We start from the raw sequence: 15,609 nt of genomic DNA on the forward strand, positions 1-15,609 counted from the left end.
CCCCCCCCCCCGGATAGCTGCTTCTTCAAATTCAGGTCTTCTTCCATGGGGAGTGGTTCAAAAAAACAGATTGTGTAGGGGGAGATACTGTGGGACACATTTAGACAGACCCTGTCATGGAGCCCTATCCAATTAATTACATTTCTCCAAGCCAATGCACCCCTGAATACAGGCAAGTTGTGGAAGGAAGGGGAGGTGGTTATGGAAGCTATGGATAGGAGGAAGAAAGTGTCACAGGGTATAAAAAGACGGGCCTGTGACAAGCATGTTGCCTGCTTTGGGGGTATCTGGATATCACACACTGCGAAAGGGGGTGAGAAGAAGCACTTTTGGTGCACCACTGATATTGGGAAACAAGTCGTGCAACCCTAAAAAGAAAGAAAAGAAAAATTAGGAAGCCCAAGGACCTCAAGAAAGCAGTTTCATAATTGCTCTTTATCTCCTTACACAGGACCAGCTAGACAGCTCAAATCTTCCACTGGGAAGATTTAAATGTGTTTAGGCCCTGAGGAAGGATTGTGGAGTCTTCTATAGGGTTAGGGTTTTCTACACCAGGCTGGAGGGGAGGAAAGCCAACAAGAATATATGAAAAGCGTCTACTTCTGGAGAGCTGATCAAGTATATGCTCTACCTCATTTAAATGGAGCAGGATAGAATATTTAAAACAAAAATACATAATTGTTTTGAAATGGAAATACTGAAGAGTTAAACAAAGAGCAGCCAAGGGGCATGTTCAGCACACCAACTCCAATAAGGTTGCAGCAGTGACCCTGGTAGAGAGGAAGTGGTTGAAGGTAGGTGGCTACAGGATCAACAGGCATACAACACCAAAGAAACATGGACACCTGACACTTTTATTGGTCTAAAGTGAATGTCATACTATATACACACTGCATACATATTGACATGCAACAGGCACAGTATAAATGCAGGCAGGATTTATAGGGCACCTGCATGAACATGTACACAGTGCTTTGGGCACAGGCCCACCAGCCCAGAAGACTTAAGTCATTGCCAGCAAAAGCAACAACGGGGGCTCATCACCACAGTATGATATGTCAAGCTCGGGGAGGGGGCAAATGCTACAGCAAACATTCACCCAGCCTCTTGGCATCAGCTTCCTCTAACCAAAGGCTGTTGGTGGATAATAGTCCCCCTGTGTGGACCAAAGTGAGTTGCAGATCTCCACCAATAGTGTCAGGATTGCATAAAGAAAGGTCTGTCCAATGGGGAGAGTGCAGCTTTTGCCTTCACATTAAAACAGAAAAAAAGTTTCTGGCACGAGAAATGCTGCTGCAACAGAAGGGAAACCTATCTGGGCAGGGATACGGGGAAGGGCAGTTGCTGTGGAAACCGGACAGCAGGTGAACCAAAAAGGCAGGGAGCAGCTAAAGATTCCTGACAAAAGTCCTAACGGCAAAAAACCCAAAACCAAAAACAGGCCCATAGAACCCCCACACTTCTCCCCTCACAACTCTGCAGTGGTAGCGCAAAAGAGGGAAGGAGCAGGCAGCTTAAAGGTCCTGGGGGTTGCAGAAGCCCAGCCAGGGCCACAATCCAGGTCACAGAGTCCCTTCCAACTGCTCCTTTTCTTTCTTCCGCTCTGCGAGCCACTGCTGGATCCGCTCCTTGAGTTCAGTATTTGGTCTGATCTGGTCCATGGTGAGGGGGCTCCGGTTGAAAGGATCAGTCTGGTCACTACAAGGGGAAAAAACACCAGGAAGCAGGTAAAGGAGAGACTAGCTAGTAGCACAGATATGTGGGCAGGAGGCAGTGCCACCAACCTTTGGAGATGGACACACAGGCCCACCGCCACCCCACCAGATGGATATCAAATCAAGGAGGAAGTCATCTGGCAGACCAAGTCTGCCTTTAATTTGGCCACAGTTGTGGAAGCCAAATATGGCACTCTAACAGACCCCCAATGCGCAACCATTGCTATGAGGCAGCCTTTTGTAGTGATAGGAATTTGCTTATTTTAGAAAATTGGGTATGCCTGGAACAGTAGAGCTAAGTGAGGCAGACCCAGGGATAAATTGGGCTACCTTAACACCAAATGACTCTGGGCAGGGGGAGGCACTTGGAGCTAAAGCCACCTAATGTTTTCCTAGAAGAGATAAGCAATCAGTTGTTCAGCCTTGACCCTGACCCCTTCCCAACCTTGTGAATACCTCAGGAGGTGCCTGGCAATTGTCGATCTATCTACAGTGACCCGAGAGGAAGGCAGCAGCACCGGGTCCATCATTAAAGTACTCATGATAGGGTCCAGGAACTCATCACAGGCATCCGCATAGGTCTCCTCTTCCTGCAGTTGGCGGTCTGCAAGGGACTAGAAGAAAGCCCAACAATTGTTAGAGAGGTCCCTGCCTGCTCAAGTCAATAGTGGGCTGGATGACAGAAGGAAACGTTTCCCCAACACACCCTAGAAGCTCAGCAGACGACTAGCTGCCACCAAGCCTTTGTTTAAGGGCAACAAATGAGAGCAAAGTTGTATTCTTGGGCTTGGCTTAGCTCCAAGAAGCAGCAAGGAATGTAATTCTGGCTTATGGAAGGGGCTAATGCTCCCACTACACTTAGTTTCGTTCCCTTGCCTTTCCTTTCATGGAGGGACTTAGTGAAAGCTTATAGCTCAGAGGGTCTCTTCCTTGTACATGCTACTAGGTAGAGAAAGCCTCCTTCCTGCAAGAGCATACACAAGCTGCCCAGCTCAAAATGCCAACTGCAGAGGATGAGGCACCAATAAGCAGCTCTCCAAAAAGGAGGGTTCCTTTGTGGAAAGCAGGGAGGAAGCTAGCGCCAGCTCCCCTCCACCACCCCTCACCTTGATCCTCTCTGCCAGGTTGCTAAATGCCACAATCATGTTGCCAGGCTTGTTAATCTTCTTCAGGACTCTGACTGTCTGAGCAAAAAGAGTTGGGGAATACGATCGCCCGTCCTTGGGCACTGTGGCACAAAAGTTCTCCTCGTCCCTGAAAGAGAAGAGGGATGAGACAACACTGGGAGCGGCAAGGCCCTTCCGCACATTCAAGCAAGGAAGGGTGCTTCTTTGCTCTTTTCCCTAGGCAAGCCCAGTCAGTCTTCCTTACAGCCTTCCACCTTTGGCATTCTCTCGCTCTCTCATCTGCAAGCACACCAATGCTCTTGGCTTGGACAGACCAAAGGCTCAGCTGGGCCCTGCCCTCTTTTTGCAACAGTGGTCAACGAAATGCTCCAAAAAAGGGAATGATGGGGGAAAGCATTCACTGATTTCCCCTGATACTCAGAGGGCTGCTGCCACCACCACCAAGTTGCCCTCTCCTTCCCAATACACATACCCCAGATTTAAGTAGATGGTGCAGATGTCAGAAACCAGCTGTTGGGGTTTGAAGTCAAACTCACTGAAGTCTTTGACCTTTAAAGCCCCCATTTTGGGGCCCACCAAGTGCTGCAGGAAGTAGTTGAGCATGGAGATAATGCGCTCAGCCAGAAAGGGGTGCACAAAGAGGGACTTGATCTCTGCAATATAAACCATGTCTCTGTGAGGTCCCCTGAACAGCCCAGCTCCCCCTCCTCACTCCTAGCTGGAGAGTTGTCTTTACCTGAAGTCAGGAAGGCCAGGGTCCCAATGGTCTCATTGGACATGATGTTGTGGAAGCGAGCCAGCTGCCCAAACATCTGTAGGCTGGCTTCCTTCTCACGCCGCAGCTCTGTAGACAGGGCATCCCACTCACCCCGGTCCTTCTCAATCTGCTGGATCTTGATCTTACTCAGGTACTGCAGAGCGATTTGAGGTGGGGGAGAAAGGGAGAGAAGGAAGAGAGTGTATGAAGCACACGTAACCATAGCTCAGTAGCCCTCTGGCCCATTTTCCACAATCTTCTATTAAGGAGGTGGACAGCAGCTGAGAGGGGCAACAGCAACAGATCAGCCAAATTGAATTTCCAGAATGGGCCTCTTTCATCAACACAGGCCAGATGCAGTTCTCTCAGGCAGACATAGCAGAACAGAATTCTCCAGCTCACACCAGCAGAGGAAAGGTTGAGAAAGAGCAGTAGAGCAAGTGATGAACACACAACAGTATTCAGTAGGGGCAGGGGGAATGAATCTTACAAGCATGGGTAATGCAAATGAAGTTGGTCTACAGCAGTGTTTCGCAAAGTGTGTGGTACCACCCCCAGGGGTGAAGGCGGGATTACCTAGGGGGGTGCTAAGAGGCAAGGGGCATTGGTGGGGGGCATTGAAGGTGTAAATGACCATCAAACTTTGAAAAGTTGGCATCACTGGATCTTGTTCCATTTTGTTGCATTAATTAAACTAAATAGTTTTAACTGGGCTCTGAACAAATGTGCAATTAATTGCTCCTGCTCTGAATTTCGTTGTGTTGTAATTTTCCTTAGTGGACCGCTATTTCGAATAATGCTTTTTAAAGGGTGGGGGGCACTGGGGATGAGTCCATGGAACCGAAGGGGTGGTGACCCAAAAAAGTTAGGGAACCACTGGTTTAAAGTGTCTCCACGCACACAAACCCTTCAGGGGAACTGGCCTCAGTGGCACAGAGGCTGCCAGAGAAACTTCCTTCCACTCCCTTTCCTGAGCTAGTTTACAATGATCAGTTCAGAGACAGATAATCTTCATAGAACTTTCAAGAACTCTCCTCCCTCCCTCTCTCTCACACACGAACAAACAACCTTCCTGGTACTATCAGAGTAACTGCAGGTGGCAATTCCATTCATGGCTATGAGAAATTCTTGTTTCATAGATTTTGGGGCCATTTTATTTTTCTCTTTGGTGCTCCCTCCCATCATCAAAAAATAAATAAAAATGCTTTACCTGAATGGCTTCATCCAACAAGAAGATGGCATCATTCATGAGCAAGTTTAGGAAGCGCAAAAAGAGAGGGGGATTCATTGCTTCTAGGTTCTTTGAGGCATAGTCGGCAAGTGCCTGTAAGAAGAGGGAGGGGGAGAAAGAGATGTTTTTCCTCCCAGAGATTATTGCTGTCCTGGCTGAAGCAACTCATGCACCTCCTGAGCCTTACCTTGATGCTTTCCCGGTAGGAATCAATGCCCCACATATACCTGAGGATGGGGTACATAGGCCTGCGATAGTTGAACTTCTGCTCGAACTGATGGGGATCCCCTAGGCAGGAGGAAAAGAACAGGCCAAGCCAAAATGAATGCCAAGATCTGGCAGCACCACAAGACCAAGGAAGGGATGTTTTGCTCACAATATGGCAGGTCCTCCTGCTTCAAAGCTGCATCTTGGCATGGCAGTGTGCTACTGAATGTCCAGAGAGAACAGCAAAGGGCTGGCTCTTTCCACCCTCCACTTTCATGGTTTACACTCAAGAAAAAGCATGGACAGCTCAAAAATGTGCCCTGAGCCATGAATGGTACAGGGAGAGACGTTACCCATGTCTGGTGCAGCACAAGGTGCTCAGAGGACTTGGGAGAAAAGGAAAGCCCCCTCGCCCCTGAGCACTGCTATCACAGATGCAAAGCATGCGACTGGGAGGATGGCTCTGTTCAGCAGGAATGGAAATGGCAGCAGCTCTAGGAGGAGGAAGATGATGAAAGTGGCACCGCTAGAGCAAGGTCCCTTTCTCCCACCGCCCCCTTACCAGTGAACTCAATGTCCACAAAGACCTTGATGAGTGCCTCGGCAAGGTAGGCAGCATGCCGGTAGGAGCAGAAGACCCTCTTGCGATGGAAGACACTGGAGACAAGGGGATTCTGCACCTGGTCCATGTGAGGCATTACAGCCTCTAACACTTCAGCCAGCTTGGCTCGCAGGTGTGGGTTCTTCATCCTGCAGGAGGGCAAATGAGGATCAACCACCTGGGAGGACATTCAAGGATGACTGTTAGCCCTGCCAACATATCCTGGAAGCTTTGCTTCTTAGTGGCTTCCTCTTTGTCTGCTGTTGACCACAATTCAGAGACACCAACTGGGGCAGAACTTGGAAGATGCCAGAACCATGAGGCAAGTGCCCCAACTTCTGCAAGTGTTACCTGATTTCTTCCTGGCTTAAGTGGAAATGTGGAATTTGATCTCCTAAAACCCCAAAAGCTTGGACACTGAGGACCTTAGAGGCTAACCCTATAATCAGCAGGGAAAGCCCTGCTGGTGGTGTCATTGCTGGCGGTGACCCAAAACAAGACCTTCTTAGTGGCAGTTACCCTTTAGTGGAATACCCTCCCTTGTGAGGTTCATTAGTCTTCCTCACGATTAACTTTTAGGAAAAAAATTAAAGCGTTCCTGTTTGCCCTGGCATTTCATGGCTGAAAGTCTTGTCCCTAGTAACCTTGAAATTATTAGTTTGAGTGTAGGTAATTAATTTTAGGCATTTTTAACTGTTCTTGGAAGTTTCAGTTGTGCTGTTTGAGTACTGACATGCTTGCCACCCTGGGCTCCTTTGGAGGAAGGTGCATGATATAAATTTAATAAACAATCTCACAAATGTAGTTGTTAGAGCAAGGGTGGGCAACCTCCAACCTGCTAGCCAAACATGGATCTGTAGGTATCTTTAGGCCTGCCAGGCCATTTTCAGAAAGCCACACCCCACACCTGACAGGTAAGGGGAGGACTTCAAAGCCCCCAGTTGTTCCTTTGATGGAGAAAGGGCTCAAGCTGACAGTCTCTGTTCAAGAATACAGAGGGAGGCAGAACAGGAAACCATTACCAGCTGCCTGAATGGCTTAAGCTTTCTTAACTGGCCTGGTCTTCTGTGTTAAGGTGTAGGAGCTGTAGCACCACTGCTTGGCTCAAAAGGGGATTGATTCGATCTGGCCATAACCTCTATTCCTGTCTTGGTACTCCCAAATATTTACTGGTGACCACACTTGAAGCCTGGATGAAGGGCAATGAGGTGGACAAGTGGCTAGAGAGGCCATTACCTGTCCACATCCCCAGTGAAGATAGTCACAAAATGAAGGATGTGCTCCAGGGAGTCAGCTGACGTTTCCAGAAGATCATCAGCAAAGCGGCGCAAGAATATGAAGAAGTCACCCAAGTTGTCAGCAAAAAATTCTGCAAATACAAAGCTCCAAATGAGGTGCTTGCTGGGAGAATGTTCAGACCCAGACCTTGACCAGAAATAAAGAACTCACTTAATAGTACAAAGACTCCTCTGGAGCACGACAGCATTTTAGCTTCTCCAAAGTCAATTATGGCATAAGCAGGTCAAACTAAGCATGCTCCAAGACACCACAACCTGGCCTTGCCTAAAGCTCACAGGAAGAGAAACCTATTTCTCAACATGAAAGGTGTTGGAAATGGATGCACACTCATAGCTATTTCACATCTAAGGATAGAGACAGATGTGTTTGTGTGTCCCCATCCATTTCACTATTTCTCTAAGTTTAGCTTTTTAGGTAGCATACACCATCCCTGCCAGCAAGACAGACTCCTCTTCTGGAGTTGTACATCTTTCTGGCACCAAGGGAGAAGGTCCCTAAGATGTAGCAGGGGAATCTTTTAGAGCAATGTGAAATCTGTACAGCAAGTGATGTCCAGTTCAGGTATTTTGTGTGGTGTCCTGGGAAGCACAGCTGGTTTGGGTTTTTTTGGAAAATGTATAAAAGGTAAAGGTAAAGGTACCCTTGCCTGTACGGGCCAGTCTTGACAGACTCTAGGGTTGTGCGCCCATCTCACTTAAGAGGCCGAGGGCCAGCGCTGTCCGGAGACACTTCCGGGTCACGTGGCCAGCGTGACAAAGCTGCATCTGGCGAGCCAGCGCAGCACACGGAAACGCTGTTTACCTTCCCGCCAGTAAGCGGTCCCTATTTATCTACTTGCACCCGAGGGTGCTTTCGAACTGCTAGGTTGGCAGGCGCTGGGACCGAGCAACGGGAGCGCACCCCGCCGCGGGGATTCGAACTGCCGACCTTTCGATTGGCAAGCCCTAGGCGCTGAGGCTTTTACCCACAGCGCCACCCGCGTCCCTTTTTTTTTTTTTTGGAAAAAAATTTTTGGAAATTTTTTTTTGGAAAATGTATATTTGTCCTTAATTGCAAAGACAAGCCTAAAACCACCTGGGCCTTCAGTGCCTGCTCGTGTGGGCTTCCATGTCTGGTGTTTCTGTTGCCAGCATAATTCTCAGGCCCTCTTATACATAAGCATCTCTTCCCTTCACAACTCCAGAAGCCTCAACCTTCCATCTCTAGACTGGAACTACAGACTGCACACAAGCACAGCCAATGTAATATTTTGCCCCAATTATTTCAGTGATGGTGCGTGGATGTTTTTTGGGTTGCCAGACTTAAGAATCCCAGCCTATGGTCACCACTGCCACCTACCTACCCAGGGATGCTGCAATAAGCCAGCTAGGCCCGCTCCAGAGAGAGCAGAACTAAAGGCCCCTGCTTGTAAACTATTTTGCTCCATCCCAGAACTTTTCTAGGTCAACTAAACCCTGATGAGAACTACACAAGGGTATATTTTATAATTCTCTAGATGCCCATCAGTCATACTAGAACAGCAAGGGTGCTCTTAACTTTCAGGAAACTGCTGGAGGAAAAGAGGTGTTCAAAACCTTGTGATGCCAATGTAGGCCAAAGAGATAAGCCCAACATTTCCAAAAGGGAAGCCCCTTGTTGTCACCTGGGACATAGGCCAGAGCGTTCTTCTCCACCTCAGAAAGAGGGAATGTCAGGTCTACCAGTTCGGTCCCTTGGTTTCCAATGGCCAGCTGGACCAGGAGAACAGCCATGGAGACCTGCAGGTGAAGACAGTTCTGCAACATCTGCGGCTCTGTCATAGCTGTTTTGGTGGAGAGATAGATGGTCATGAGACGCTCAAACTGCTCCCGAAGGTTGTCTGCTGAAGGGCTGGAGCTCTGCTGAGCCTCTCGCCAGGCCACCTGCAGCCGGTGAAGGCTTTGGTTTAGTTTGATCATCTGGTCATGCAACCTGTACAAGCAACAGAAATACATACATTAACCAGAAGGACAGAAGCAAAGTGGGGTGTACAAGATAGCCTCTGTAAGTATGGGGGGGGGGGAGAGATGTCCAAGGCTCCCCCACTGAACTAAAGATGCAACAAACAGAACCAATTCTCTCTTCTGGATCACACAAGCAGCAAACTGGAACAAACTACTGCATCCAGAGGCTTTTTGCAATCCTTTGTTTGATAGCTGCTTTGATTTGAGGGGGTTTCCACGTCAAGGAGGGGTGCTTCAAGGGGACAGCTGGAAATCATGTGCATTGGCTTTACTGGTTTAGCTTCTTCATTATAGCAGTAAACTCCCCTTTCCCCAAACCAATGTCTGCTTAAACAAATTTGATTGGGGCGCTCTCACATCACTGTTCTCGTTATAGGCTTTGCCGGTCAGTAGGATATCTCAGGTCATCTCAGCTTGCGAAGGCTGCCAACCAGGCTTTTACAGCCCAATCCTGCTGTAGGCAAATTTTCAGTCTCTAAGGAAGAGGCACTTGCAAGGCCTTGCCATTCCCACACACCCATACACCCTCTGGAGGCAGTACCTGTGAAATCCTAAATGGAGGGTATACTGGGTCAACACCAAGTTCTCCGTCACGAGGTTGTAGCTGGGGGCAAACTCTGGCTCCTGCTCAGTTGTGGCTGGGATCAAGCAGGTTTCTTTCTCCAAACCTTGAAGGAAGTTAACAGGAATTGCTTCCCCACCAAGCAACACCTACCAGGAGGATGCCAGAGCCAATGGGAGCACTCTGGTTTCCTCCAGCTCTTCCTCTGCCCTTGGCCAGCAGCCTCCTCCCTTACAGGCTGCCTTGCCAAGAGTATGAGGACAAGATTTGGGCACCTGCAAAGGTGTGGCTCACCTTTCATATGCACATTCTTGCTCCGCTGCTCTTCCTCATTCAGCTCTTTCAGCGCACAGTAGGTAGGGTCAAATGTGAGGAGCCGGGGCGATTTGGGCTTACAAAAGGGCTGGCATAGCCTGAGGAGGGCGGCCCCCAAGTTCAGGAAGAAGGCATCCGAGGCATACATCTGGAAGAAAATCTCTGGCATCTGGTTGGCCCATATCTTCGTGCGGCCTGCATTAGCATGGAGACAGTTTCCTAGCCAGGACAGGATTCGGTGCTTTGTTTGTGGTGATAGCTGCAGCAGGTTCTTGAGCATCTGGTAGATCTTCTCATGGAACTGAGCCATGAACTGTTACCAAAACATCAGAAGTCTTAAGATGTGTACAATACACACACTTGCTCAGTCAACTTAAACTGGGATCTTCCACATGTAGTATCTGCGCTCTACCCACTGAGCTATGCCTCCTCTTTCCTAAATTCCTTAACTTTCAGCAGTTAATGGGTCTTGGTCTTCTCAAATACCCCAAGCATCATGAATTTCCTGCGGAGGTTTTCACTATACTTTGATGTTGACAATCTGTGACTTAAGGAACAACCAAGAACCCACCAAATCACACTAGAGAGATACGTTTAAGAGACAGAATATGTCATTTTTCCGCTGCTGTCCCCTCTACTCTGCCTGGTTAAGCTACACTGGTATGAAATGTGCACATTCACCCACCTGATGGATGTTGGATTCCTGCACCTTGATCTCCTGAGGGCTGGACCGAGAGGGATTCAAGAAGTAATCGTGGTTCTCTACCACACCTGGGGTCTTCAACAAGCATGAGATGCTCAAGATAGCTCCCAGCAAAGTCTTCTGGTACAGCTGCCCATTGGCTGGGTCCTTTGGCTGGATGTACTCTACAAAAACCTGAACAAACAGAAATAGATGGTACTGCTGGTCAGCCAGTACAGGGAAAGCCCCAGTGTAAGTAGTGGAATGAAGGACACCCTTTAATGGAATGATGGCTCTGCCATATTGGTCAGCCTATCATTGATGCATGTTGCAACCGCAGCACAGAATCAGGAAGGCCATGCTCCCTTCACAGTGATGAGAACAACCAACTACTCCTCTGCCCAGGAGGGAGGCTGAAGATGGCCATGGCTGATTGCTTTGCTGTTCCCTGGCACCCTGAAGAGGCTAACCAAATGCTCACTTTTGCTATATCTTTCTGCCTAGTGAAGTACAGGAGCATGTCCAGGTAGGAGTAGAGCAGGATCTGGCAAAGGTGCAGCTCTCGGATCCGTCCCAAGAGGATATCAAAGACAGGCACCATTACTTCCTCAAAGGTCTTCACTTCCTCATCCATAGTGAGGCCTTCTATGACTTCCTCCAGGAACTCAGTTACATCTTCAAAGCCTACAGTAAGAGAGTAGGAGAGAAGTGAACACCAATCCTTTATGCATTCTCATAGAAAGATACAGGCACCCCAACACATTTACAACTATAATAAAAAGGTGGGGTATCTTTGAGGGACCTCCTGCAGTTGTAGCCCATTAACTTCTTCTAGGGTGCCCAGCTCTGCCTCTGTAACTTACGGGCTCCTCTAAGGGACTCCAGCATCAAGTCCACTAGCTGCTCGTAGACATTTTGGTTGATATAGATCTCCGGGGTGAGGAGGACCGTGCGAGTGTTGGACACAGAAAGGTTTCGGCAGCGCATGGCAAAGGGCAACAGGTTCTCTGGCACTTTGGTAATCTAGGAGAACAGAGGAGAGCACTTTGTCTCTGGTCTGCTGGGCTGCTCTGCTCAGGCAGTCAGACTTGCTGACAGGGATGTGGGGCGTTGACCCACCTCCTCCTTTGCCCTCTGGAAGCTGGCAAAGAGGTAGCGAAATATGTGCTTCTCCCCTGCATCTCTTTCAGCTGATAGATTCTGTATGCCAGCCGAGGTCATGTGAATCAGGTGATTCCCTGGTTCAGGGAGGAGTAGCCGGGTAAAGAGAGCCTGGAGAGACATGCCAAGCCAGACATAAATGGTCAGTACACAACCCTGCCCACCCACCAGCCACAGAGAGCAAGTGCCCAACTATGTATCAAAAACAAACAGTAAGACCAGAAGGTCATCCAAGACAACTTCTGTGGCTAAGGCCAGATCCTTCACCCACTTTATCATGAGCTGTAAGCAAATGGGTGATAGGATTCAGGCACCCAGGTCAGACAAGTCTGCTTGATTAAACAAAAAGTCCAAAATGCAACGTTGGTGGCTCTAGAACAGGGGTGGCTAACTTGTGCCCCTCCAGATGTTGTTGGACTATAACTCCCATCAGCCCCAAACCAGTACGGCTAGTGGTTGAGGATTATTCAAGTTAAAGTCTAACAACATTTGCAGGTCCATAGGTTAGCCAGCCTTGCTCTATAAAGTGAGCACTACAAAAGGAGAGAAGGCAAATGTCTTCCATTCACAAAACTGATCCAGCTGAAGGGTCCTTCAAGAACATCAGCACAGAGAACAGTGTGTCCTGAAGGGCAAAGCCTGCATCCTTCACCAAGGCTCACGGATGCTCTGCCAAGCCCTCAGTCAGGCAGAAAAATCAACTGCATTTGCATATGCACAGATACCTGCTCCACATTCTCCATGTCAAGCCAATCCTGATCCTCCAAGTCTGTTGCCATTTCCTCCAAGTACACACAGCGTGCAGGAATCCCATTGCCACTTTTGAGATTGGGGTCACCTGCAGGTTAGGAATCATCAAACCAGCAACATCAGTAACACCACAAGCATGAATCTGTGTCCCTACAAGCCCAAGCCCCCAACCCATACATCATCCTCCCGCCCCACCTTTCTATTTATTTATTTATTTATTGAATTTATATACCGCCCTGTACCCAGAAGTCTCAGGGCAGTTCATAGAACAAAATCAACGTATAAAACCACAAAATATATAATCAAAATAAAAACAACAACCCAATAACCCCCCTCCCTAGTTTGGAAGACGTTAACTTCATTTTTCCTAAAGGCAGAATTTATTTTTATCAGTTCACTGGGGAAGAGGAAGGGAGAGATTTAAGCTTTGTTTTATTGAGTGCCAGTGGCACAGCACATGCCTGAAGGGACACAGCCATTCCAGCATTTTGGAACAGTTTGAGAGACTTTTAAGACAACTGATGCACATAGGGATCCAAGCTTGAGGGGTTTTCTTGCCTCACACAAATCATTGTGCAGCAGAATAGAGCAGCACTATTACAGGAAACACTACTCCATGCCACCACACTTGATGTGTCAGGAAAGTATTTATACAGTGACAAGCATAGTGTAAGAGAAACCGCACACAGCCAAGTTCTTCTTTAGGAGATTCTGCAGCACATAGTACAGCAAAAGGAACTACAAGTGGAAGATTATCTGTGTTGAGTCTACAGCCACCATAGAACACTGCAGCCCTACTCAGGAAGCTGCAAAAATCCTAGTATAACTGAGAGTTCCTCCTAGTTTGGATCCCAGGAACTAACTCCCCATACTCACTGTTGTCAAGTGTGATCAGGAAGATTCTCTGGATCATGTGGTTGATGTTGAGCTGCTCACAGAGCTCCTGCTGGGAACGGAATGAGCGGCTGATCTCAGCCACGGAGTAGTCACAATCATCCAGGCTTTCAGACACGCTGTTGTCAGAATCATCTTGGCTGGCCGAGGTTTCCTCCACTGGAGAAGTAGAACTAGTTAAGAAGCAGCCTAACTTGGCCCCACCAGGCACCAGCCATGCACCCTGGCCTTTTGCCCTGGAGGGCTCTGCGTCAAGAAGAAGAAGGAACCAGCATGGCCTTTGCCTCAGATTTGGCTTCTTGATAACGTGTCAGGCATCAGGCAAATATAGCTAGCAGCCACAAAGTCAGCTTACCACAAATCACAAACATGTTGTTGTCGCCTCTAGAAAACGCATGAAGACTGGTTGCCAGCCCCACATGGGCACCACTTATACCTTATCACCCAAATACAATTTGTTTGGCTAACTGGGCCAGTCAAGACACAGAAAGGCTGCCTCAGTGACTATCCCACCACCACGAACTCTCTCTGCTCTTCCAAAGATTTGCACAACTTGAAGCAGAGGAAAAACCCTTCCATTTGGGAGCCTGGGGTTAAACCAGTGAAAAACTGAGGATTTCAGCACCTACTAGTTTTTATCCATTTTAATTCAATTCTTCTTCACACCAATTCCTTAAAATCCAGATTAGTTTTTGCAATCTATGGTTACTGATGCCCAGCTTTTGGGGTGGGGGTGGTAAAATGGTCTGTCGTTTAAAATAAGGACAGGGAGGGGTGGGGGTACAGATAAGATCAGCCAAGTGCTTTCAGCAATGCCTCCACGCGGGATTCAACCTTCGATCTGACCCAATGTTTCCTAGGCCAGGGGCGTCAACCCCCCCCCCCAAAGCGAGGCCACCTCTCCCCCTCTCACCAACGGGCGGCGTCAGTTGCTGCTGCTTCTGGATCTCGGCGAAGTGCTTGGCGTCGGCGACGGAGCCGAAGAGGGCGGCGAAGGGGTTACTGGAGATACTGTTGTTGTTCTCCTGGTCGGTCATTTCCCCGCCAGGCGAACTCCATCCAGGGCTGGGGACCAAAGCGAGAGAAGGGCCTCAGAGGCCGCCTCAGAAGCCCTCTTTCCAGGGCCCGAGGAGGGAGCCTAGGAAGGCCCGACGCCGCTGACCCGCAGCTGCGGCAGAAGCGCCGGGCCAGGAGGCGACGGTGACGGCGGCTCCCGCGCACGGAGGGCCTGCCGGCTGGGCCGAGCGACCCGCACCGCACCAAGGCTCCCCCAAACCAGGGCAACCCCACCGGCCTGGCCTGGCCCTTCCAGCCCAAGGCTCGCAGCGACGGGACCCGCCGCTTCTTCGCCTGCTTACCGGTCCGCGACCGCTTCGAGACCACTTCCCAGTCAGTAAACTTGACAACGCGTGACGCCACTGGATCGCGCCAACACGTCATCCTACAGGGTCGGAAGCGGGCCCCACCAATGGAAGAAGGGGAGGCGGGAACGCTTGGGGGCGGGGCGGGGGGGAGAGAGAAATTAGAGCCACAGAGATAGGAAAAAGTAAAAGAGGACTACGTGGTTGTGTTCTTAGCTCGCTTCCTATTTCCCGTTTTGAGATGTGTAAACTCCAAGCTTTTAAATGCAGCTGCTGGCTGGGCAGCAGCCATCCGTTGCACTGCGCCCCGAAGGTAGCAGAAGACCCGAGTGTCGCCTCGTAGGAAACGTTTGCTTCTCCCACAACCTGCCACCCGTAAGCGCCAGTATTTGCAAAATTAGCCAACACCAGTTCCAAAACAAATACAGTGGTACCTCGGGTTACATACGCTTCAGGTTACACACTACGCTAATCCAGAAATAGTGCTTCAGGTTAAGAACTTTGCTTCAGGATGATAACAAAATCGTGCAGCGGCAGCAGGAGGCCCCATTAGCTAAAGTGGTGCTTCAGGTTAAGAACAGTTTCAGGTTAAGTACGGACCTCCGGAACGAATTGAGTATTTACGGTAACCTGAGGTACCACTGTACTGTACATTCTGCGGTCCTCATGCCGCAAGTTGTAGAGAGGGGGCTGTGGCCGAAGGATCACATCTCGTGAAAGGCTTGCAGGGCCGTTTGCTCTGAATAGGGACAGCTGGGAGGGGGAAATCGCCCCCTCTGACTCGCAACAGCTCTCTAAGAATGGCAGGAGGTCCTGCCCCGCAGCTTCCCTGGACACAAGTCGTCCCCCGCCCCCGCTTACAGCCATGGTGATGTGTGTTTCAGACAGGATTGATGGAAGTCAAAAATCTGAATAAGATGTAAAAGTATGTTTAATTACTGTTGAAAATGATATGTTAAAAAAAC

General features: G+C 49.1%; 1 protein-coding gene across 1 annotated transcript; it reads right to left on the minus strand.

The window, feature by feature from the left end:
* Positions 1 to 834: 834 nt before the first annotated feature.
* Positions 835 to 14,794, minus strand: UBE4A (ubiquitination factor E4A). The gene is made up of 20 exons (XM_083588392.1): positions 14,642 to 14,794; positions 14,197 to 14,348; positions 13,266 to 13,442; positions 12,365 to 12,477; positions 11,598 to 11,750; positions 11,342 to 11,501; positions 10,960 to 11,162; positions 10,482 to 10,673; positions 9,776 to 10,109; positions 9,461 to 9,587; positions 8,580 to 8,887; positions 6,875 to 7,007; positions 5,600 to 5,787; positions 5,018 to 5,118; positions 4,810 to 4,923; positions 3,579 to 3,753; positions 3,315 to 3,495; positions 2,822 to 2,969; positions 2,172 to 2,329; positions 835 to 1,698 (listed from the first exon to the last, which is right to left on the minus strand). Exons 2-20 carry the CDS (start codon positions 14,318 to 14,320, stop codon positions 1,563 to 1,565), a joined length of 3,225 nt encoding a protein of 1,074 aa, XP_083444518.1. The 5' UTR covers positions 14,321 to 14,348; positions 14,642 to 14,794; the 3' UTR covers positions 835 to 1,562.
* Between the last annotated feature and the right edge of the window lie 815 nt (positions 14,795 to 15,609).

Source organism: Podarcis filfolensis (genome assembly GCF_964270895.1).
Source record: "Podarcis filfolensis genome assembly, chromosome: 15".
Lineage (NCBI taxonomy): Eukaryota > Metazoa > Chordata > Lepidosauria > Squamata > Lacertidae > Podarcis > Podarcis filfolensis.

Bases quoted from the DNA above. Each gene is read 5' to 3' on its own strand.
- UBE4A (XM_083588392.1), bottom strand. From the start codon at position 14,320: ATGACCGACCAGGAGAACAACAACAGTATCTCCAGTAACCCCTTCGCC. The intron at 11,163-11,341 runs GTAAGTTACAGA...CTCTTACTGTAG, and splicing joins GGAGTCCCTTAGAGGAGCCC to GCTTTGAAGATGTAACTGAG. The intron at 5,788-6,874 runs GTAATGGCCTCT...GCCCTCCTGCAG, and splicing joins TTCACTGGGGATGTGGACAG to GATGAAGAACCCACACCTGC.